This window comes from Leiobunum rupestre, chromosome 1 (assembly GCF_980474605.1).
Source record: "Leiobunum rupestre chromosome 1, qqLeiRupe1.1.hap1, whole genome shotgun sequence".
Classification (NCBI taxonomy): Eukaryota; Metazoa; Arthropoda; class Arachnida; order Opiliones; family Sclerosomatidae; genus Leiobunum; species Leiobunum rupestre.
The window spans coordinates 17,706,110-17,732,554 of NC_143384.1; the positions used below are offsets into that span (position 1 = coordinate 17,706,110).

The window sequence follows — 26,445 nt, forward strand, 5'->3', positions numbered from 1 at the left end:
TTTCTTTTAGCGTAACTACGTAACCATCCTACTTTCTTACCACTAGTAACTATAAAGTAACTAATTCGGGCCGTTTATCAAACGGAAATTACCCAATTAGGGTGACAGGTTACAATTAATTACCGCAAAAAATAATTTAATATTTCACGTAGGCATTCAACCGTACCAAAAGGTATGAGAAATTAAATCATAGCATTAAAGAAAACTGATTAAAATAGCTGTGCGTTTACGGGAAAACCTATAATAACGTATCGGATGGTGAATAAAATAAATTATGAAAATTAGGGGGTATAAAAATTGAACCCTTAACCTACCAGTTTTCTACCCTGCTAGACATGTCTACCGAAGCTACGAAAAAAATCTGAACCAATCCTACGCGAATACTTTTTTTATAAAGTTTCCAATATTTCTTTTTTTTTTAAATACATTTTTTTTCCACCCTAAGATCCACGTAGTTTTTCTAATCTTGTTAATAGTTAATAAGAAACTTCAGTAGGTACTTGAGACTTTAAAGAGGATTATGGGTAAAGTTTACGCCGAGTTATAGTCGATAGTATTATCCGGTAATTCAACTTCTGAATCTCATGTCTTCCACATAATATCTTCGTGAAGAATTTTTTTTATAATAATTTTTTTATTTCTTATATTCAACTTTCGTAAGCGGCTGTATTGAACGCGGGGACCCTTATTAGCCAATCAGTAGCTAGAAAAAGGCGAGTTTCACCTGGAGTAAGCGCCGCACTTTGGGCCAATCAGAAAGCGCGCTCCGCCTGGCACTGCCACCTGGCGGGCGAACCCGCAAGCTCCGGGAGCTCGAGCCACCGAGAAAAAGTTGTCGAGTTTCTCCCTCTCAGATAACACTATTGTAACGTTGGTCATCATATGCGCGACTTGACTATTATTACCGTCGAGGTTTCGAGCTATTTATTATTTATCTCTCGCGTTTTCTCGTGAAAATGAAAATTTCGTAGGGTTTTATTTTCTTAATTCGGTAGTTTTCAAATTTATTTTTTTTAAAGGAAAAAAAAAGAAATGCTGAACGATGTGCCGCGGCGCGTTGAAATCTTCGTCCGGTTACTGGCTTTTGAAATTAATGACAATATTGGTGTTAATTACTTATGACCGATAATTTTCACCCCCACCAATTTTAACCGAGCAGATTAAACGTTCCTTAATTTATTAAGAATTGTTTTTTTTTCTACGTTTTATTTTTGACCCGCTGAAAAAAAATTAATAATTGTTACGAATTTGTACCAGCATCGCGTTATTTATCGCGATTGACTTTGAACACATAAAGGACAACTCAAATGGATAATGACAGAACGAAAAAGTTGTGTTTTCTCATATTGTTCGGTATCTGCCCGTATCTTAATCTTGTCGTCGCAAATTGGATGTGAGTTTCTTTAAATTATAATTATCTTTTAATTTATTATAAATATTTATATTCGGTGTGGTTTGTTTTCTATTTTGTATTAAAATTATTTCGAATATAATTTATAATTTAGAACAACTTTTTTAAACATTTTTAAAACGGAAATAGTTATTTGATAATGAGCACGTGTTGTAATCAGAAAATGGTATTCGAAGTTGAGAACGTTTGTAGATTTGAAATTCAATTTGAGAACATGTGGGGACTTAGTTACATTTGGTTCATGTTTAAATCAGGAAGTTATTTGAAGTTGAGAACGTTTGTAGATTTGAAATTCAATTTTAGAACATGTGGGGACTTAGTTACATTTGGTTCATGTTTAAATCAGGAAGTTATTTGAAGTTGAGAACGTTTGTAGATTTGAAATTCAATTTGAGAACATGTGGGGACTTAGTTACACTTGGTTCATGTTTAAATCAGGAAGTTATTTAAAGTTGAGAACGTTTGTAGATTTGAAATTCAATTTTAGAACATGTGGGGACTTAGTTACATTTGGTTCATGTTTAAATCAGGAAGTTATTTAAAGTTGAGAACGTTTGTAGATTTGAAATTCAATTTTAGAACATGTGGGGACTTAGTTACATTTGGTTCATGTTTAAATCAGGAAGTTATTTGAAGTTGAGAACGTTTGTAGATTTGAAATTCAATTTTAGAGCATGTGGGGACTTAGTTACATTTGGTTCATGTTTAAATCAGGAAGTTATTTAAAGTTGAGAACGTTTGTAGATTTGAAATTCAATTTTAGAACATGTGGGGACTTAGTTACATTTGGTTCATGTTTAAATCAGGAAGTTATTTGAAGTTGAGAACGTTTGTAGATTTGAAATTCAATTTGAGAACATGTGGGGACTTAGTTACACTTGGTTCATGTTTAAATCAGGAAGTTATTTAAAGTTGAGAACGTTTGTAGATTTGAAATTCAATTTGAGAACATCTGGGGACTTAGTTACACTTGGTTCATGTTTAAATCAGGAAGTTATTTGAAGTTGAGAACGTTTGTAGATTTGAAATTCAATTTGAGAACATGTGGGGACTTAATTACACTTGGTTCATGTTTAAATCAGGAAGTTATTTAAAGTTGAGAACGTTTGTAGATTTGAAATTCAATTTGAGAACATGTGGGGACTTAGTTACACTTGGTTCATGTTTAAATCAGGAAGTTATTTGAAGTTGAGAACGTGTGTTATCTGAAGTTAAATTTGAGAACATGTGTGAACTTAGTTACACTTTGATCATGTTTAAATCAGGAAGTTATTTAAAGTTGAGAACGTTTGTAGATTTGAAATTCAATTTGAGAACATGTGAGGACTTAGTTACACTTGGTTCATGTTTAAATCAGGAAGTTATTTGAAGTTGGGAACGTTTGTAGATTTGAAATTCAATTTGAGAACATGTGAGGACTTAGTTACACTTGGTTCATGTTTAAATCAGGAAGTTATTTGAAGTTGAGAACGTGTGTTATCTGAAGTTAAATTTGAGAACATGTGTGAACTTTGTTATTTGAAGTTGAGCGCGTGTGTGAACTTATTGGGTATTAAAAGTTCAGAACATGTTCTAATCAAAAATACATATTTGAAGTTGTTATCATTTTCAATCAAAAATAGGTATAGTTCAAGTTAAGAATGTTTAAAACAAAGTTATTTGAAGTTGAGAACATTTTTAAATCAGAAATAGTTATAAAAACAATATATATGCTTTGTACTTCCGCGAATATGAAATCACAAATAAGTGCAAGTATTTTCTTTTTAAGAAAAATTAATATAAATTCAATTTAAAAAGTAATAAGTTTAATATTTAAACTAGGTCCATTAAATTTCTTTAATTTAAATTAATGGTTTCAACGTTAACCCTTGCATTATCCGAACAACTGCAAACATGTATTAAATAAAAAGCAAAACTTCGGAGAAAATTTGGCCAAGGCTTCTAAATTTATCACGAGTATACTTTCACAACACGAGCGATAAAAAGGAAATTTAAAGTTTTATAATTTCTGACCTTAAACTTACAAAGCTCTCACTCAACATTTTTAAAATTCTCAATTTGGAATATCTCTCCTCCGATCGGTTAGTTAGTATTCGGAGTACGATTTGAAATAACGCGAAATTTATTTTTGTTATTAAGCGCGGGAACACACCTCTTAGTAAACAGACCGTGATTTCTAGTTTTGCTTTTATTTAAATAAAAAATTATATTCGAAACCGAACTGCAGTCATAAAACTAGACTTTCAAGGGTATAGATGCCATAATTTCATTTTGTTTCGACCTTTGCAATATCGTTTTAATTTTAATTCCTATGGGAACAACTACGAAATTTGCTTTACACTTAAAGTCTTTAACGACTTTAAAATTACGTAATTTAAATAAATAACGATAAAAATGAATATTTTTAACCTAATAATATCACCGACTAGACGGGGAATTAAATTAACTTTTTATTTTCATTTTCGAATTAAAACAAAACTTGTTTTACTTAATTTTAATTGACCCACGTCATTTTCGGTTATTATTTAAAAGGTGGGGATGCGAAATAATTTTTGTATAATTAAAAAAAAATGAAATATAATTTCGTCGCCTAGCTAGAACGTTAATTGCCAACCCGTAAACGCAAATTATTTTCTAATGTTTTTTGTTATGAATATATAAAAAAAAAATTCCCACTGCTTTATGGTCTTAAACTTAGTTGTCGGTTCAAACGATTCTGAGTGCTAATTTATTAAATTTATTGTATAATAATTATAATATATTTTATGGTATAACTTGGCTCTAAAAATAAGCATCTTTTAGAGATTTCTAATAAATGAGCACCTTCACTGTCTCGAAAACATAATTTATCTGAATTATTTCTGCGTATTTCAATATATTTCTATTAAATCTATATAAGTCTGTATTGGATTTAATTCTAAAATGCATCTACAAAACTTTAACTTTTAGGGTTAAACGAAAATTATCATTAAATACAGTTTAGATTAAATTTAATTTATTTTTATATTCGAACGGTGAAACAATGGAGGAGTTAGTCTAACCGAAAATTATCATTAAATAAAGTTTAGATTAATTAATAAATCGTGGATTAATTAATTTCGAAATATTTTTTTCGTATTCGAACTTAGAAACACAATGAGGGAGTGGTCGTTAAGGCAATTATTTTTCGCAATCAAGTCCAAGCTTTAATTTTTATTTCGATATTTTGCATTTCTATATCCTTATAAAGTATACCTTTAGAAATAAAAATTAATCCTTTAAAACCTTGAAAATCGGCCCGCCTAACATAAGCTCGTTCTTCAAAAATACATCAAATGCAAATTTTTAATAATCCACCTCAAATTTTTACACTTTGTTGGTGTCTATTAAAAAAAAGTGTTTTTGGATACTAATTATCTACTGTTTTGGCGTCAAGATAATCTCCTCTTAAAACAATGGAAACGTAATATATAGATTAGGTGTCCTGGGTTCCACGAATTCTTCCAAGATAACTTTCTTGGGTTCTTTTATATATGACAATGTGTTTTTAAGGTGTTTTAATTTGATTTAAAACATTTATCTTTTAGGACAGGGTTGCTTGATATATAATTTATCTATCGTTGAACCCTTTTACAAACTATGGACATATTTTCCTAAATGTCATTAATTTTGTAGGTATTGAGTTGTCAGACGTTGTCAAAGAGTATATATTTTAACGTTATAAATGTGGTATTTATTCGATCAACTCTAGGTCGCGTCTGAATAAACAAGTATTTTTAATTTAAAACTGAAAAAATAACCCCCAAATTCTGTGGTTTGTTGCCATCCAAACGTTTACGTTAAATTTACGATAATTACGAAATTATTTTTGATATAAGAACGGATAACAAAAAATGAAATAAAAACAGTTTCTAAAATATAGCTGTCTGGGATGCGAGATCAAACCTTCGATCCCAACCATTTATACATAAACAATAGTTTTTAACATTTTTATATATACTTAATGTAATATATTTAATCTTTGGCGGACTCTGCGGGAGTTTGAAAAGTATGAAATCAGGCTTTCCTCTGCAAACGACAATTATACAACTTTTGGCCATAGACCAAACAAATGAACAGTTATCCTGGGGTTCTGGCGCCAATGATGTCAATTGTCGCTTTTTGCATTTCGCCATTTCCCCAAAATATTTAAAAGGAAAAATTATTTAAAAGAAAAAAGATTTTTAGTTTAAATGTTATTTTTCACGGTTTTACCAAATTCGAGAAAGTTTGATTACAATTTTATTTTTAATTTAAAGCTATTCTCAAACGAATGTTTTTCTAAAACCTTTATATTGGAAAAATCGAATTTTTACATTAATTGGTTATATTTATGTAATGGCCAAATAATATTTAAAATAAGCATTATTAAATTTTTATTTTCAAATATTTTTGTTAAATAATATTAATTATTCAATAATAATAGTAATTAAATTCAAATTTAAACTAAAGACATACACACGGTGGGTTTCAAACTCTATTTTAGAAAACTAACGCGGGTAATTTGGTCTCGCAAACAAGAATTTAATTATTTAATACCTCTTACGTTTAATTCGATCCACATTTTATACTAATAGCTGTCTTGAATTTTTGCCGGAAGTGGGTAATGCTAGATCCACATCCGGTTCCAAGTTAGGACTGGGATTGGATCAGTTATTAACTTTAAAATAGAAATGTAGCTATTTTTTTTCCTGAAATGGTTCACACGTGTTTTACTATAAAACCCAAAAAAAGTTTCGGTTGCTAAATAAGAGCACGTGGCTAATAAGGTCGATTTTCCGCAAAACATGAAAAGAAAGTTTGAAATATTCCACGATTTTTGTCTTCCATCGAAGTCTTTATTAATTATCACCTTCACGCTAAAATCCCGGCCTTTTTGAAGGGTTTAAGTTTAGAGATAAATAAATATTTTTAACAGTTTTTTTTGGGAGTGGTATCCAACTTGTCTAGACTCGACACTAAAGATTTTTCAATTGAAGAGTAATTAGGGACTCCATCTTGCAGTCATTTCTCTCATTATTCATTGCAAAAGCACTTGGAAATTTTTAGGGACATGCCGATATGATCTTTGGTTTTTAGTCTTTGGAGGTCGCCGTGTCTACCCCGGCGAAAATTGATAAACATCTCGTTAGGTCCGGTAACATAGGTACGGACTGTGACTGAATTCCTTCTTTGCTAATAACGAAATCGAAATTTTGGCTATCGTTTAGAGAAAGTGGAGACTTGTCGAAAAAGTTTTAATGGATTTCACATCGACGCCACTTAGATTCTTAGCGCGAACTAACAATTTATTCCCAATATATATTTAAAAATTGGTACCGTACTAGATTTTTAAACCGTTTTAAATTTGGAATATATTTAAATAATTCTGATATTCGTTACTTAATTTATCGTTAATATATTTTAATAGTAACTCCACTAGATTTTTACACCGTTTAAAATAGTAATATATTTAACTAAGTAATTCTGATATTTATTGCTAAATTTACTATTATTCTAACCATTTATTCCCCATATATTTTAAAAATTGGTACCGTACCAGATTTTTAAGCCGTTTTAAATTAGGCCTTTATTTTAAGTAACTATTTCTGATATTCGTTAAATAATTTACAATTAAACTAACTATAAATTCCCCATATATTTTAAAAATTCGTACCGTACCAGATTTTTAAGCCGTTTTAATTTCGACCTTCATTTTAAGTAATTATTTCTGATATTCGTTAATTATATTATCATTAAACTAATCATAAATTCCCCATATATTTAAAAAAATTACCGTACTAGAGTTTTAAACCGTTTTAAATTCGACCTAAATTTTAAGTAACTATTTCTGATATTCGTTAATTAATTTATCATTAAACTAACCATAAATTCCCAATATATTTTAAGAATTGGTACCGTACTAGATTTTTAAACCGTTTTAAATTTGCTATATATTTCGTGCAACGAATTAGTCTATTACCATTTAGAGAAATCGGGAACTTGGAAAGTTGATGTTCCGATAGTGTTAATGGATTTCCCATCCACGCCACCTCCCTTTTTAGCGCGAACTAACCATTTTAACCATTTAATGCCTGTATATTTTTAAAATTAGTACCGTACTAGATTTTGAAACCGTTTAAAATTAATTATATATATTTTAAGCAACTAATTCTGATATTGGTTGCTTAATTTAATATTAAATATTACCATTAATGCAGTAAATCGTGGCCAGGGGTGTATTCAGTTTCTACGCGTTGGAAAAATTTCCCTTTTGGTCGAATTTAAATTTAACTCCGCAATCATTCTTCCGCGTCTAAGTAATAAAATATTAATAGTTAATACAGGACCTGAGATCATTAATATTACGTAATGCTTGATAAGCGTGATTGGAGCCAGCCGCTGTATTTTACATAATTAAAATGAAAGCCACAATCGTTTAATAATCGCCCTTTTGCTGAAGACAAGTGATAAGAAGCCTGTTATTAAATTTGATGGTTCGCCCGAAAATTGGGGGCCCACCCTAGAGAGCTATTTCGTGGAAATTGCTCATATTTTCAAACCCTATCTCTCAAGTTTATTACGCGCCGGCCGAATTTGCTTGCAGACCGATTCTATACTCATTATTTACATCATTTATATCTTTTTAGCAAAACGTCCTTTTAAACAAAATAGTGTTTTTAATAAGTTTTGTTTAATTTATTTGCGTGGAAATCGGGGCAACTTATTTATTTATATTTTGACGGTTTTGTTGGTGACTTTTATTTGAAAAATTCTGCATTCAATTCTGCTAATATTTGTAATTTGATTTAACAACGACCTCTCAATTTACGGATAGCTTACATAAGCTCGTTGGTTAAAAGTTACGTGTTAAATTTCGAAGAAAAGTTTGCTATTTTTGGTCCAATTTTAAGAGTTCTTGTAGAATGCAGTTTTGGTATCCTGTTCTTTAATAATATTTAATACCATAAGTATATATCTGAATAGAAGTATCCATCTCTCTATCCTTCTAAGGTTATTGGTATCCTGTTCTTTAATAATATGTAATACCAGAAGTATATATCTGAATAGAAGTATCCATCTCTCTATCCTTCTAAGGTTATTGGTATCCTGTTCTTTAATAATATGTAATACCAGAAGTATATTTCTGATTTGAAGTATCCATCTCTCTATCCTTGTAAGGTTATTTTGCATGAACGTGTAAACTAATCAAAATCTCAAGTGAGAGTCCGTAAATATTAGACTAATCTAAATTTAAACACTGCGGTTTCCATAACAACGCGTTTATAAAATTAAACCCAAAATCTATATGCTAGCTTAGTTTAAAAACATCGTAACTTGGGGTGACATTAAATCTTATAGTTAGGACTTTTTTAAACCAAGCTAAAACGTTGTACAATTTTGGCTTACGCGTAAAACTTAACACCATTGAAAAAACACCTTTTTTATATATTTTTTCCCTCAGCTCGGCGACGTTAATAATTAATTTCTTCGTTAGTCCCACGTTACCCGTATAAATGAGGACTTTAACATTTTAAAAGCGTGCGCCTACCCACACTTTAAATAGTCTATAGCCGCCTTTTTCACGCCGTTTTTAATTACGTACAGTCATTTAAAACCGTGTTAAAACTGTCTTCTGTCTTCCGTTGTTTTTTTCCCTTCCAGCCGGTCCAAAAACAAAATAAATTGTTAGAAAAAAAATTATCCCACGTTTACTTTATTTGGCGCTGTATTTTCTATCAGTTTCGACGAACATCTTTTGTATTCTATTTAATAGCTTAACCTTACAACGGGTGATAAGTTTTAACAATGATATCGGACAAGTACTCGTACACTGCGTCAACTTTATCTTAATTCTTATAAATAAGAGTCAATTATTACAATAATGGCCGGGCTTGAAGTGACAATTGTTTTTAGCCATTGTTTCCTATTGTCTTAAGACGTTTCGCTCGTGTCTCGGATAAATATTAATATCCAACTTAACATCTTTTTCTTATCGAAGATTTTACGTCGACGTAAACACTTTTCGTTCACGATTGTTTTAGTTCTTAAGAGCGTCAAATGGGTTATGTCAATTTTTCGTTTCTTGGACCCGGGGTGAGCGGAACGATATGGGTTTTTATCGCGCGTAGGAAAGTAGTCGACCGAATTGGGGTTTGCATCGAGGGGCAGATCACGTTGTTACAGGGTGTCCTAATAATCATGATTAAAAATTTAATTAATCATTTTTAATCTAATCTAATCATGATTTAATCGTTGGAGTGAGCTGCCCCTCGGTTTAAATTTAAAACGGCTTTGAGCCTGTAATATCTTCAAAATTTCTTATACTCTCTAAATCAATTGATTATTGAAATTCTGGAATCAACTTGAAAATCCTGTATAGTCTACAAAATGGAATTTTTTTTTAGAAATCTCGAAATCAATTGGAAAATAATGACATTCCTCCAAATCCAGTATAGTCTACAACAAAAAAATAGATTTATGTAAGTTTGAAATCAAATTGAAAATCCTGAAATCTCGAAATAACAATTAAAAAAACCCTTGGAAATCAAAACGAAAATGGTATTAAATTCGATGATTTGAGATTCAAAATTCCTTAGGTAAAATTTGTGGATGTTGGACCCGTCAGGGTTACCGCAGGTCAGGTCATTCTAACATACAACTCGAAATTTTTAAAAAGTTAAAGAAATTTATAAAAAGTTAAAGAAATTTATAAAAAGTTAAAGAAATTTATAAACCAAGTCCAGCAATTTTAAGAAATTTTGGAAAAAGTCTAGCAATTTTAAGAAACTTTTCAAAAAGTCTAGCAATTTTAAGAAATTTTGGAAAAAGTCAAGCAATTTTAAGAAATTTTGGAAAAAGTCAAGCAATTTTAAGAAATTTTGGAAAAAGTCTAGCAATTTTAAGAAATTTTGGAAAAAGTCCAGCAATTTTAAGAAATTTTGGAAAAAGTCTAGCAATTTTAAGAAATTTTGGAAAAAGTCTAGCAATTTTAAGAAATTTTCAAAAAGTCCAGCAATTTTAAGAAATTTTGGAAAAAGTCTAGCAATTTTAAGAAATTTTGGAAAAAGTCTAGCAATTTTAAGAAATTTTCAAAAAGTCCAGCAATTTTAAGAAATTTTGGAAAAAGTCCAGCAATTTTAAGAAATTTTGGAAAAAGTCTAGCAATTTTAAGAAATTTTTAAAAAGTCTAGCAATTTTAAGAAATTTTTAAAAAGTCTAGCAATTTTAAGAAATTTTTAAAAAGTCTAGCAATTTTAAGAAACTTTTCAAAAAGTCCAGCAATTTTAAGAAATTTTGGAAAAAGTCTAGCAATTTTAAGAAATTTTGGAAAAAGTCTAGCAATTTTAAGAAATTTTCAAAAAGTCCAGCAATTTTAAGAAATTTTGGAAAAAGTCTAGCAATTTTAAGAAATTTTGGAAAAAGTCTAGCAATTTTAAGAAATTTTCAAAAAGTCCAGCAATTTTAAGAAATTTTGGAAAAAGTCCAGCAATTTTAAGAAATTTTGGAAAAAGTCTAGCAATTTTAAGAAATTTTTAAAAAGTCTAGCAATTTTAAGAAATTTTTAAAAAGTCTAGCAATTTTAAGAAATTTTTAAAAAGTCTAGCAATTTTAAGAAACTTTTCAAAAAGTCTAGCAATTTTAAGAAATTTTCAAAAAGTCTAGCAATTTTAAGAAATTTTCAAAAAGTCTAGCAACTTTAAGAAATTTTCAAAAAGTCTTGCAATTTTAAGAAATTTTCAAAAATCCAGCAATTTTAAGAAATTTTGGAAAAAGTCTAGCAATTTTAAGAAATTTTCAAAAAGTCCAGCAATTTTAAGAAATTTTCAAAAAGTCCAGCAATTTTAAGAAATTTTTAAAGTCTAGCAATTTTAAGAAACTTTTCAAAAAGTCTAGCAATTTTAAGAAATTTTCAAAAAGTCCAGCAATTTTAAGAAATTTTTAAAAAGTCTAGCAATTTTAAGAAACTTTTCAAAAAGTCTAGCAATTTTAAGAAATTTTCAAAAAGTCCAGAAATTTTAAGAAATTTTTAAAAAGTTTAGCAATTTTAAGAAACTTTTCAAAAAGTGTAGCAATTTTAAGAAATTTTTAAAGTCTAGCAATTTTAAGAAACTTTTCAAAAAGTCTAGCAATTTTAAGAAACTTTTCAAAAAGTCTAGCAATTTTAAGAAATTTTCAAAAAGTCCAGCAATTTTAAGAAATTTTTAAAAAGTCGAGCAATTTTAAGAAACTTTTCAAAAAGTGTAGCAATTTTAAGAAATTTTTAAAAAGTCTAGCAATTTTAAGAAACTTTTCAAAAAGTCTAGCAATTTTAAGAAACTTTTCAAAAAGTCTAGCAATTTTAAGAAACTTTTCAAAAAGTCTAGCAATTTTAAGAAATTTTCAAAAAGTCCAGCAATTTTAAGAAATTTTTAAAAAGTTTAGCAATTTTAAGAAACTTTTCAAAAAGTCCAGCAATTTTAAGAAATTTTCAAAAAGTCCAGCAATTTTAAGAAATTTTTCAAAAAGTTTAGCAATTTTAAGAAACTTTTCAAAAAGTTTAGCAATTTTAAGAAATTTTTAAAAAGTCTAGCAATTTTAAGAAACTTTTCAAAAAGTCTAGCAATTTTAAGAAACTTTTCAAAAAGTCTAGCAATTTTAAGAAATTTTCAAAAAGTCCAGCAATTTTAAGAAACTTTTCAAAAAGTCTAGCAAATTTAATAAATTTTCAAAAAGTCCAGCAATTTTAAGAAACTTTTCAAAAAGTCTAGCAAATTTAATAAATTTTCAAAAAGTCCAGCAATTTTAAGAAACTTTTCAAAAAGTCTAGCAATTTTAATAAATTTTCAGAAAGTCTAGTAATTTTAAGAACATTTCTCATTAGTCAGGAAACCCTTAGAAATGATAAGAAAATCAAGTATAAAATTAAAATTGACTATTGAGAGAAAAATTGTGGCAATCCCATATTAATTTTAAAAAAGTAATTAAGTTATATTGTTTTTAAATTAACTTTCAAGTGCAATAAATTTGTCATTTTATAAAATCATCTCTACAACCACTTTTGGACATAATTTCGGCTAAGCCACCACTTCGAAAACGTAAACGGGGAACTTGTAACTGAGCGTAGATAATACACAATAAAGCTACGTCTACACTCCTACAAGTTTTCCCTACACGTTTTCGACGGGTGACTTAATCTCTCTTATAACCGGAAAACCGTTAATTTTTTTCCCTGTTTTATGTTGTATTACAGTATTCATAATAATCTTGTCTTTATAAATCGGTAAGTATTAATCCCCTTAAATTGGCGCCATCTAGTACACATAAAATAATTAACGTTGAACCTCTAATGGCTTCGCTCTAAATATTATTTTCCCTGTACGCGATTTGTGAATTTGGTTCATTTAAAGGGAGTATAAACTACCAACGAATTTCTCGTATCTGCCACCAGGTTTAACAGAAGCCAGCGACGATTGGCGCTAGTTATGTTAAAAAAACCAGTGGTAGCAGATTTTTCCTTGATTAGATTCTTTAAACAGACGATAGATATTTCTATACATAGTTTGCATCCCTACGTCATCAATGACGCAGTTCCAAGAATAAATATGTAATGCCGCCATTTTGCTGGTGTAGATTTCTTAGTAAATCGCGAGGGTTAACACTTTCAATCGTCTGTTTGCGGATTTTAATTATTTTCAAATGATTAAGAATTTAGTTTCACGTTAAAATTGGGTAACTGCCTGTTTAAAAATAGTTCGAGTAGTTCAATTCGAAAGGTAGACCAAAAATTGTAATTTTAGGAATTACCACAAAGGCCTCATTTTAGAGTTGTTAATTTTCTGTAAAACTAAAATGCGGAAACATTTTCTGAATATTTTCCGGAAAAATAAAAAATTGAAACATAAATTACTTTTTAAGGGTTTTAATGATTTTAACTTTTATCGATATAAAATGTCTAATAACAGTAAAAATACTACAAAACATTAATAGTTTTACATTGTTAATCAGTTTAAAGCTAGTCTAGAGGTTAAGTTTTACTTTTAGATTCGAAAAAATGAGGCGAAAATGCCGCGTTATTTAAATTTGCAAACAATATTAGACTAATCATGGAATTAAAACTTTTTTATTTTTTTTGGACAATACGGAAAATTTCCGGAAAAAAGGCCTCGGAAAATTTTCCGACTTACAACTCTACCTAATTTGATCAACTTTGCCAACTTCTTTTCATAGATATTCCTGTCGTAATTTGTTATTTTATTTAAATAACCCGGGTTTCAAATCTTATCTGGTTTTGTTTAGGGCCCATAACGATATTAATTTCAAAATTTGAAAGCATAATTCGATGAGATGACCAACAAAATGGCTGCCTATTTAGTAGCCAATAGTATATTTTGGTCGACGGACCTGGTTTAGTAGCTACGCGCGGAATGGTTTTATGTATGTATTATTATAATTTCTTCACAACAAGAATCGAAACTTTGCGGCGACGAAACTTAAATCTTTCTATAAATATATTTAAAAATAATAAACAATTAACCTTCAACCGAGATAATTTAAAAAAAGAATAAGGGAAATAAACAAATGAATTTCGGTATTTTGTTTCTCGGCAAATCGGGGGGAGATATCCTCCATTTAACCGCCAGGGGTCGACTTTTATTTCATTTTATAAAAACGTTTTGACTGCGCGAAATCGGCGCTCCTTTCAAAGACGTACGATAAGCGGCAGACTTCACCCGATTCGCTCCTTTGTCGAAACTATCTGGTAAGTCTATCTTAGAATATATACCGAAAATTTGGGCAGGGGGGTCGAAACCGCCAACAGGGGGAGGGTCTTTCTCTCACCCAGTTGTTTTTATCTCGGCCCGACAAAGGAGGGGGGGGTCTCCCCGTTTCTATGACAACGGGAGATCGGAGCGGCCCTCGCGGATGGGGATGTAGATAGCGCCTCGCTATCATCTTAATCAGTCCCTTCCCTGCAGTATCGCCGCTTTAAATATCAAATCAAGCTAACAGCGCTTGGCCAAGCTACCGAACCGACTTGTTATCGGTCTGATTTTAAATTGTAACGTCGGCCACAATAGAGGCTTCTTCGATTCGGAGGCAAAACTAAGTAAATGCTTCTGTACTTGAAAACGAGTTGTATGGTTGTTTTGAAATCTGTATATTTCTGTTATTGCTTCTGATATTTATTTAACTTTTAAATAAAAACTAGGGTGGTAGTTGCTTAAGTTACAAATTTGTTTGATATTTTTTAAACTTTTAAATAAGTCTTTATTTAAATATTTTTAAAATTTTATTAAAATATTTTTTAAATTATATTAAAATATTTTTTAAATTATATTAAAATATTTTTAAATTATATTAAAATATTTTTAAATTATATTAAAATATTTTAAAATTATATTAAAATATTTTTAAAATTATACTATAATATTTTTAAAATTAAATTAAGAACTAGTTAATGGTACTGTAATTTTTTAAATCTAATATGATATTTGTTGAAGTTCCAAAACTATTTTGGATATTTATTAAACTTTTAAATTAAAAACAACTTTACTGCGATTTAAGAATCTTTATTACTTAAATAATTTTAAATTTAAATTAAATTTAATTAGGAATTAGTTAATGTCACTGTAATATTTATTATTAATTAGGAATTCGTTATATCCTTTATTTATTAAACTTTTAAATTAAAAACAACTTTACTGCGATTTAAGAATCTTTATTACTTAAATAATTTTAAATTTAAATTAAATTTAATTAGGAATTAGTTAATGTCACTGTAATATTTATTATTAATTAGGCATTCGTTATATCCTTTATTTATTAAACTTTTTAATAAAATTAATACGATTAAAAATTCTTTGTCTTATTATTTAATTTTAATTTTTAAAATAAAATTGGAATTAGTTAATGGCGCTGTAATTTTTATTATTATTTCGGCATTCGTTATGTCTTTTACGTACATTTCTGAAATTCTGATTGATATTTCTCATTTTATTTACTAAACGCGTTTAATTTTTATATTTTAATTTTAAATCAGGAATAGAAGTTTACTTACCTAATTTGCTATTTTTAAACCATTTAAATACATTAATTTATAAAGAACTAGAAAAATTTCGAGAAGAAAATTATAAAATCTAGAAGAGCTTCAATATAGAAACGAATTTCTTAAATCAGTTATTTAGTGGTGGGGGGGGGGGGGGGGTTGTTAGCCACGGTGGCTTGACAATTATTTTCCCAAATTTCCCGCCCCTTTCTCCAGATGTATTCGCAGCAGGGTGACATTCCAAGTGTACACAAGTATGATTTCCCGATTTAAAGAGATAGTTGCAAATTGTTCATATATTTTTTTATTAATTAAATTAATAAAACTTTCTGAAAATATAACTCAACATAATATTGTATTATAATTATAATTTTTTTATGACGTCTTTTATTTACAAGTTGAGGCCCTACAATTGTAATATCAGAGCAATGAGAAAGCAATAATGGTTTACAGAGCATAAATGAAAGATATTTAGGTATTTTTCGTTTTTAAATAATTTGTACAATCAGTTACAATACGAATGTTACAGGTGTTTATGATCTTAATATTTTAACACAAAATATTTCCTTTTTTTAAACTTAAAATAATTACATATAATTATCTTTTTGTAAATTTAAAAACCTTTTTTTTACAGTTTGGATTAGTGTGGGTTTTTACATGGTATATTTCACTTTTTCACTTATAACACTTTTTAACCAGGATCAATTTCAAATTTAGTTTTGTTTATGTTCCTCAATATTTATAATTATTATAATTATTATAAATTATTATATTATAAATGAAGCAGAGAGGGAATATTAATAACTATATCTTTTAATGTATTAAATTATTCAATTTAAATAAAAAAAATATTCAACGGCGGATGCAGATACGTAATTTTTGTTCCGAGTCGGGTCCTTGCGGAGTTTGGCGCTGCGAAAATTGAAATAAAAACGTTTTTGGTGTATTATAACTCGAATGGTAACTCTAGATGGCAATGCCACGATACGGCGGCGAAGAAGAGGAGAGCCGTCGTGTGATTTAAACTAATCCCTGTCAAATTAAGATGATAGTAAGGCCAGCAGAATATCAAACAAGAAAGTCGGCAGAACTGTTTTCGGCGAGTTCTTTTTTCTAGGGTGCTCGGGGATCTTTCGGCGCCGCTGCTGTCGTGGGACGTCCCATCTTCGCAGGTAGAAGTTGTTGCAGAGGGGGGGAGTTCCAAGGGGAGTTAATTATCTATTCCCCCCCCCCCTCACCTGGATGGAATTCCGTAATATCGGTGCTTTACAGTTTTTTTCACCAATTTCTCGACTAATCAGTGACAGAATGTTCATTTCTTTTTGAAGTATTTTCTGACGGATTTTTTTACAGATGGCGCTGTAAATTAGGGCGGGGTTAGGCGAATATTATTGGTTATAACCTATACCCCTGTGGTTTGGCTTTCCCGCGTATTTTAGTGATTGAGAGAGACAGACAAAAATGTGGAACGTTGGTTATAGATTTTGGGATGAGTTTTTGATGTACCTTTTGATGATAATAATATCGTTTTTAAAAGAATGGAACAGGGTTGCCACACGTTAGGGAAAACAGGGAAATTAGGGAAAAGTTGGGAAATATAAAAATGGGACTAAAAAGTCTGGGAAAGGTCAGGGAATTTTAAGAATTTGTAAAAGGTCAGGGAATTCGGTTTAATCTTGACACTTTTTTAAGGTAATTTTACTCTAGATCTATTTCGAATTATATTATTATTATTTAGATCATTGAAAGGTTTTTAACGTTGAAATAACTAGTTGATTAAATTTATTAGCTTCTGATAAATGTAAGAGTTAAAAACTGTCTAATTTTGGCCTTAAAAAGTCAGGGAAAACAGGGAATTTTAATCAGAGAATATTGTGGCAACCCTGTAAAATATTTGTAAATAATGAGGATTATCATCTCACAATTTAAAAATTTATGTTAAGATAGAGTTGGACCAAAGATTTAGAAATTGGGTTCAACAAATATAAATATTTTTTGTACGTAAATCAAAACGAAAATAAGATATCTTTTACTATGCAAGAGTGGTTTTAATTTTATAAATTAAATTTATTTTTATAAAGGATTTTTTAATGATTATATTAATGAACTAATAAATGAAATGCTTACCTACCTTATAAAGACGTTCGAAAATAATTTTCAAAATTCCCCGTGTTTACAGTTTGAGACCCTTAAGACCAATTAAAAGCTTAATTTGATACCAAAGGCTAAAGCTAGTCTTCACTTCACTCTCTAACACCAATTAAACTTTTAATGAGTTTAGGAATTATAGAATGTTATCCCTGATTACGCCGCTTTATTTTTATCCAACGATGACCAATTGTACGTACAACCAGAAGTTTATAATAAACTCCTACGAGTATTCATCTTCCAATCCTTCAAATGTTATCTTCGCAGGTTCTCGTGGATTTTTCAAAATCTTTTTTCGAAGACAACACAGTGCAAGACTAAATTCTAAAACTGTTACAGAGGGAAAATGATTTCTAAATTAGTAAATATTTCTATGCAGTGTTCAATATTTTACACTGTTATTCAAAGTAAAACTCGCGGGAAAGGTTGTTCCGTGATGCGGTGTCCATAAGTGTATAATATTGCTAAATAAGTGTGACACTTCCTTTTCTTCACACGCAAAAGTTTTACTGAGAGCTATTCGCAAGACAGACTGCATTACGGGCTTCGTCGCCGTTTGGCGTCCGCTTGATAACGCGTCACACGTAGCCTTTACCAGCGCCTCGCTAGGGGGAGATTTTCTTCTCGTGATGACGTCACTCCGTTACTAGCTCTCAGTTAAATATTCCCCAAAGTGACAAACTTATAGAATATATTATAGACTTATGAGTTGGCGGGAATTCGCGTCCTGCGTCGAGTCTACGATTGTACTTGTCTCATTTTTACTGTCAAGGGCCACCGAGGGCGGGCTCGGGCCCCGAAAAAAATTAATTTTGGGCCCCAATAGAGGCTAACTATTGGAGGTAACTACACATTTTAAGGGAGAAATATACCTCGTTTATTACAAATCGGGCCCCCGAGGCTGCACGGGCCCCGCTAATTTGTACCGACTACTCCCCTCTCTTATCGGGCCTGGGTACTGTTCTCGAAAGATATCTATTATAAGCTTCCGGTACAATCAAATTATGACGACTTTTTGGCACGTTATATATTAAGACCAAGAATTTATAGATGTTACCAGAGAATATGCAGCCGTAATTGTAGCCTCTGTTTTCTTGGTTTGAGTCTATTTGATCGATTCCCAAATGATCGAACGGGTCCCATTTGATCGAATTTCCATTTGATCGAATGGCATTTGATCGAAAGCTACTGTAGGGTAAAACTACTAGTTTTTGGCAGTAAATCGAAAAGGCAACATCTAGTCAGAATGAGATACAGTAGACTCTATGAATAATAATTATTACTTTAAACTGTACTAATGAAAAATAACCATAGTACTTCTCCATAATAAGCAACTAAAACAAACAACAGAAATATGCATATTCAAATTTAATAAATTAATTAATTTGTTTCCAATTTAATTTTCACGTGTGTCATTTCCGGGTACATCGCCACCTAAAACAGTGGCGTACTTCATTTCATCAATTTTCTTTCTTTGACGTATAGAAAATCGTCAAAACAAACACATTTACAACACGATAGTTAGATGCCATAGTAACAACCTATACTAACAGATTCAAACTATTCTCCGCTATATTTATAATACAACTAAAAAACCACAAAAATTAAAAAAAATAATAAACAGAAAAAAACCTGAGCGCAGTGACGTAGAAAACAAATATTCTCTCGGACATAATTAATAGAAAGACCTATTGAAAAAACGAACTCTGTACCTAATTTTTAGCAATAGAAGGGCCGTGAACGTGGTCAGACCCCTCTTATACAACGGTGCATACGCGCCTACGGCGCGCGTACATAAACCTAACCTAACCTAACCTGACCCAATTTATATATATCAAAAACAACGGGCCGTTATCGTCGATGTCATAAAAAATTCCATCATATAGTGTATAAAGTAAAAATCTCTTCATCTTTGTGGCTTAATACAGTTAAAGCAATGAATTATTCCATCATTATTCCTTCTGCACTTCATATTGATATTCGGTAAAATAAAAACATACCAACTGGTACTATAAATACTTTTGAATTCGATCCAATAGTATTCGATCATTTGAAGGTTCGATCTTATGAAACAAATGACAAATGGGATTCGATCAAATGGAATTTCGATCAATTGCAACGTATAATGATCGACTGTCGATCACATATTTTTCGATCAAATGGACCAACACCGTTTTCTTGATTCCCGGAAGATATTAATCCGTTTTCCTGAGCTCTAAAGAGTATTCAATTCTTATTTCTTGTACGTAATATTTTTTTTAATTTTGATTTTTAGAATATTTTTTGGGGTGCATCAGTAAAAATCCGGGGCAGCCCACAGTGCTTCGAGGAGATTAAGTTTTTTTTCAAGGCACGTCAAATACCAAATCGAATATTTAGAACGTCAAATAATTTGGTTGAAATAAGAAAATAGTTGCATCTTTGTCAAAAAAATAAAAAAGTAATTGAAATCACTGTTCATTTTACTTGCAATAGTAAAATACTAAACCAAATGTATAATTTATATTTTATTTTATAAATTTAAACTATAATACTAGACTTTTTCAAAGAAAACTTTTACAAACAAAATTTAAAATACACATTTTTAAAGTTTAACTACCCCAGGTCCAAGTCAGCTAGCGACTTTTATTCTTTAGTAACTACAAACTACAATTAAAATGAAAGGGTTTGCTATATTTTTCATGCTTTGCAAACACTATTTGATCAAGAAAAACGAATATTCGCGAACTTTCCCAAGTGCTATTCGATTCGACGAATCGAATATTCGATTGGGTATTCGATCGAACTATTTGGTTTAACCAAATATTTTGCACACCCCAACTTTTGATTATTGGAATTATCGAGACCTTTTCGCCTTAGCTATGTTTTGAATCCCCCATGTCGGCGCCACTGTCCATCTTGACCTCACGAATAACGTGGGATTCCCAAAATCTCGTGTCCTTTGGGCATTGTCCGACTAGACCCGCGCGTAAAGTCGGTTTTGGCTTAGAAGCTCTATTGGTTTCGGATAAGACTTCCAGTCAATTTCTTCCCTCTCAGTCGCGAAGATTTTCCCACGAGTAATTGCCAGAGCACGTCCAAAAAGCAGAAATGGCCGGCCACCGCCGTCTCGCCTCCAACCATTTTTTTCGACGTTCAGAATTGATTGTCTTTTGGCCGGGAAAAGTCAAATGTGCCATTTTTCCCACAGAAAATAATACCCCCATCCCATTTGGGAATTTCTCCAAATTCTTTGTTTAAGAAAAGAAGCGGGTCGACGCTCGCCTCCCGCCGAACAATCGCCTATTGAACTTTAATGACCTTCTCTTTCGGACCTCGAGGCGAACTTCATTCGGGGACCGAGCCTAAAAAATTATAAAGTGACCTTCGCGATATAGATCTTTACGGCCCCTTTTGTGCAAGATTCTTCAGCCAAATTTAGCTGCCTGACAATTTGTATTTTTACGACTATGCGTCACAGAAAATACTTCTATTCTTTATTCTCTATTCTGAATTTTAACATATTGGCAATTTTATGAAAAATAAACGAAATTTTTCATCTAAGTTGCTCCCCATAGAAAAATTATTTAAATTTATTCCTATGGAAATATTTATTTAATTTTGTTTCCTATGAAAAATTATTTATATTTAGTCTTTCTATTAAAATATTATTTACATTTAGTCTAAAGTTCTTTTAAATATTATTTACATTTAGTATTTCTATTAAAATATTATTTACATTTAGTATTTCTATTAAAATATTATTTACATTTAGTCTTTCTATTAAAATATTATTTACATTTAGTCTTTCTATTAAAAACTTATTTACATTTAGTCTTTCTATTAAAAAATTATTTACATTTCTTCTTATGGAAATATCATTTGCATTTCTTGGTATGAAAAATATTATTTACATTTCTTTGTATGAAAAATATTATTGAAATTTATTCCTCTTATGAAAACAATTTTAATTTATTCCTCCTATGAAAAGGTATTGAAATTTATTCTCCGATGAAAAATTATTAAAATTTACTCCACCTAGGAAATATCATTTAAATTTATTCCTCCTAGGAAAAAATATTTAAGCTTATTCTTTCTATGAAAAATTACTGAAATTCATTCTCCACATGAAAAATATTGAAATGTATTCTTCATATGAAGAAATACTTAAATTTATTCTTCCTGTGAAAATAATGTTTAAATTAATTCTCTGATGAAAAATATTTAAATTTCTTCCTCCTATGAAATATTATTTAAATTTATTCTTCCTATGAAAAATATTTAAATGTATTCTTCATGTGAAAAATATTTAGATTTCTTTTTCAGTGAAAATAATATTTAAATTCATTTTTCTTATTAAAATAATATTTAAATTCATTTATCTTGTTAAAATAATATTTAAATTCATTTTTCTTGTTAAAATAATATTTAAATTCATTTATCTTGTTAAAATAATATTTAAATTCATTTATCTTGTTAAAATAATATTTAAATTCATTTATCTTGTTAAAATAATATTTAAATTAATTTATTTTGTTAAAATAATATTTAAATTCATTTATCTTGTTAAAATAATATTTAAATTCATTTATCTTGTTAAAATAATATTTAAATTCATTTATCTTGTTAAAATAATATTTAAATTCATTCTTCTTGTGAAAAATATTTAAATTCATTCTTCTTGTGAAAAATATTTAAATTCATTCTTCTTGTGAAAAATATTTAAATTTATCCTCCCATGGATGTGTGTAATATTTAACTGAATAATCCAAGTAATCGGTTGGGCACGTATATCATTATTCAATTGCGTTTACCTACCACCCGAACCCCCGAGCTAAAATCCGGTCTTAAGTCACAGAATCCAAGATCATCTTAAACGGTACATTCTTAATAGTATTATAAGCATTGAAATCTTTTATTAGGATTTCAGAAACTTTCATAATATAGAAAGGCGAATCTTTTTAGTCGAAGGGGGCGCTTAACAACAACATCTTGAGAATAAAATCATAATTTGAGGCCTCGATGTTTAGCTTCTGTTATGAAAATATATGAATTAAGTTATATACGTTTGTATCGCCACCTCTCAAGACCTCTTTTGATGGAATACACACTTACACCCTTACGTTTTCGTAAGAGAGGGGCTAAATGTTAACACCATTCTATACGAAACGACTACTTTTATTTTGTTAGCGAAAGGGGGGTGAGCAGTTAGAAATATTACACCATGTAACTCTCTTCAAGAGTGATTTTTTTTCGGCTTCTGAGAGTTTTAGAACGAAAAATGCAACTTTTTTTCTTTCAGATTTCGTTGATAAAATTCCACAGCTTATAAATTACAAGTTACGTACGATGTTTTCCTTTGAAATTAATAGCCGCTGCTTTTTCGTGGTTTTTACCAGAAAATATTTATGATGGCTCTACGAAACTCTAGGGGGTTTTACCGTTTCGCTTAAATAACGGCGCGCGACGCATGCTTGCTGCCACTAAGCGTGCGTCGCGCGCTGTTATGAAATAACAGCGGGAAAAAATCTTCATTTAACTAAACGTTTCTATTATTTTAGCTGAATTTGAAAATCTTGGATTAAGTTTGTATAAACCAATTTATAAATAGTTTCCAAGGAAATAAACCCTTAGAGCGAAGTCATTAGAGGTCAAATTTTCAAAATTTTATTTATAATAGATGGCGCCCCAATTTAAGTTTAAACTGGAAGGGTACAAATACTAATTTTTAAAAGAACCTACTTTAAACGTTATTTCAAACGATTTGAAAACTATAAACAAAAATTCAACTTGAGGGGAAATTTCAGCATAAAAAAAAGCAACACCAAAATGTTATTTATACCCATGCACAAAATTGGGTGTTCAAGCATGAATTTATACACATACAAAATTGGGTATTCAAGCATGCATTTATACACGTACACAAAATTGGGTGTTCAAGCATGAATTTATACACATACACAAAATCAAGTGTTCAAGCATTAATTTTTAGACATACACCTAATGTGGTGTTCAAGTATGAATTTATACACATACAAAAAATTGGGTATTTAAGCATTAATTTATACATATACACAAAATTGGGTATTCAAGCATGAATTTATACACACACACATACAAGAAATTGGGTGTTCAAGCATGAATTTATACACACACACACAAGAAATTGGGTGTTCAAGCATGAATTTATACACACACACACACACACACACAAGAAATTGGGTGTTCAAGCATGAATTTATACACACACACACACACACACACACAAGAAATTGGGTGTTCAAGCATGAATTTATACACACACACATACAAGAAATTGGGTGTTCAAGCATGAATTTATATATATACACACACACACACAAGAAATTGGGTGTTCAAGCATGAATTTATACACACACACACAAGAAATTGGGTGTTCAAGCATGAATTTATACACACACACACAAGAAATTGGGTGTTCAAGCATGAATTTATACACACACACACAAGAAATTGGGTGTTCAAGCATGAATTTATACACACACACACAAGAAATTGGGTGTTCAAGCATGAATTTATACACACACACACACACAAGAAATTGGGTGTTCAAGCATGAATTTATACACATAAAAAAAGTTAGGTGTTCAAACATGAATTTATACACACACAAAATTGGGTATTTAAGCATGCATTTATACACATACACAAAATTGGGTGTTTAATCACGAATTTATGAATAAATTAATGCTTTAAACAAAATTGAAAATAATTTTAATTCCTGGAACAATTTTAAAACTATTTTATAATTAGACCAAATAATATATAGAAAATTAGCTTGATCAACCCCAGGCACACGTATCAGATTACAATCGCTATGCTATTTTCTTAGAAATCGTTTTTGAACATAAATGGTCTAAACATTTTGTTGGCATATTTTTTGTTCGGTAAAAAAAGGTCTGGAAATTTGCACGTGTTGGGTATATGGGCCACGTGGTAGGTTTCTGTGTATTTGTGGCCCGGGGGAGGGAGGGAGAGTCACCCCCGCCCCGGTAAAAAAAGGGTTTGCTTAGCCTTCGTATTTCTTTTTTTTTTGTATTTGTCTTGCCCACTTTTTCGTCAGTTTGCCGTTCTTTTTATGGGATTTTTATAATCGTTTCCTGTGTAAAACAGGGATTTCTCTGTTTTCTCGATTTCACCCTAAACGCTCTAGCGGGGGGAGGGGGGACTAAAGGGCATAGCATCACAGAGCCATGTGGTACCGCTGCCGTGCTAAGTACGTTGCATACTCCCTTTTCTTTATAGGGCTTCTTGTCATCCGCGTAAACCTTATTTTAACTCTTTTATTTTCTTTTTTTCATTTAATGTTCTTCCAAGTTTTTTTTCACCCTACGTAAACTCGACTAAAAGTGATACGCTCGTAACCCTGGTTACAATATTTACCTATTAAATCTGGCTATAATTATACATCTATTTTACCACTAAGTTCATTTTCTCAAAAAATACAAATCCATATTTTTGTAATAACTTGTAAGTTAATTTTCTAGAAATATAAAAATCCATATTTTAGTAATAACTTGTAAGTTCATTTTCTAAAAATATAAAAATCCATATTTTAGTACTATGTTCATTTTCTAAAAATATAAAAATCCATATTTTAGTACTAAGTTCATTTTCTAAAAATATAAAAATCCATATTTTAGTACTAAGTTCATTTTCTAAAAATATAAAAATCCATATTTTAGTACTAAGTTCATTTTCTAAAAATATACAAATCCAAATTTTAGTACTAACGTGTAAGTACATTTGTTAAAAAATGCAAATTCTTATTTTAGCACTACGTTAATTTTCTAAAAAATACGAATCCATATTTTAGTACTAACTTGTAAGTTCATTTGTTAAAAAATGCAAGTTCTTATTTTAGCACTAGTTACGTTCTTTTCTAAAAAATACAAATCCATATTTTAGTACTAATTTCATTTTCTAAAATATACAATTCCATAGCACTCAGTTAATTTCCGAAAAATAAACAAATCCATATTTTAGTACTAAGTTAATTTTCTAAAACATGAAATGCTTGTTTTAGCACCGATTCATTTCCTAAAAAATACGAATCCATATTTTAGTACTAACTGTAAGTTAATTTTCTAAAAAATGCAAATTCTTTTTTCAGCACTTGTAAGTTAATTTTTTTTAAATACAAATACATATTTCCGGGTTAAGAATTATATTTTAATTTTTCTATGTATAGTTTAAAGTTAGTTGAAACATAATCGAAAAATAAAAGGCTAACAAACGTAGTTAGCCAAGGTTCTGCTAAGCCTGATGTCAGAAATGTGAAATTAGTTGATCCAACATAAAGTTGGAAAAAAAATAACTAATATGGAACTTAAATATTTGTTAACTTATTAATTTTAAGAAAATAAAAGAATTACACATATGTAATTATTTTATTTTCTTAAAATTAATACGTTTACGTTATAATATTATTATTAAATATAGATGTTCATACCACCCTTAATTAATTTAAGCTACTGATTAAGCTACCCCTCGAAAACGTGAACGGGAGAACGTTTAGAAGTGTAGATTGAATGGAATAAAGCTACGTCTACGCTTCTACAAGTCTCCCGGTTCACGTTTTAGAAAGCTAGCTTAACCGATCTGATATCCGAGAGGATAATCACTTAAGTAATCAGTGTACAAAGATCTTGTAGGATTGTAGAGGAAACCTTTGTGTGTACAGTCTGCACCTTCTACAAGTTCCCTTTACACGTTTTCTGGGGATGGTTTAACCTCTATTATCGTATTTTCCTTAAACCAGCGTTGTCAAACCGTATTATAATTATAGAACATTTCCGATATTTGTGCGATTATGAAAGAAATTTTAGAAAGTTCCTTTCTA

The 26,445-nt window shown here is 30.0% G+C and overlaps 1 protein-coding gene across 1 annotated transcript in view; it reads left to right on the top strand.

Annotated features, from left to right (window-relative positions):
• Positions 1-876: 876 nt before the first annotated feature.
• LOC149961225 (protein Wnt-16-like) overlaps positions 877-26,445 on the top strand; it is a 72,772-nt gene continuing 47,203 nt past the window's right edge. The window contains exon 1 of the mRNA XM_090170313.1: positions 877-1,393. Coding sequence (XP_090026439.1) covers positions 1,308-1,393 — 86 coding nt within the window. The 5' untranslated portion in view covers positions 877-1,307. The remainder of the gene's footprint in view (positions 1,394-26,445) is intronic.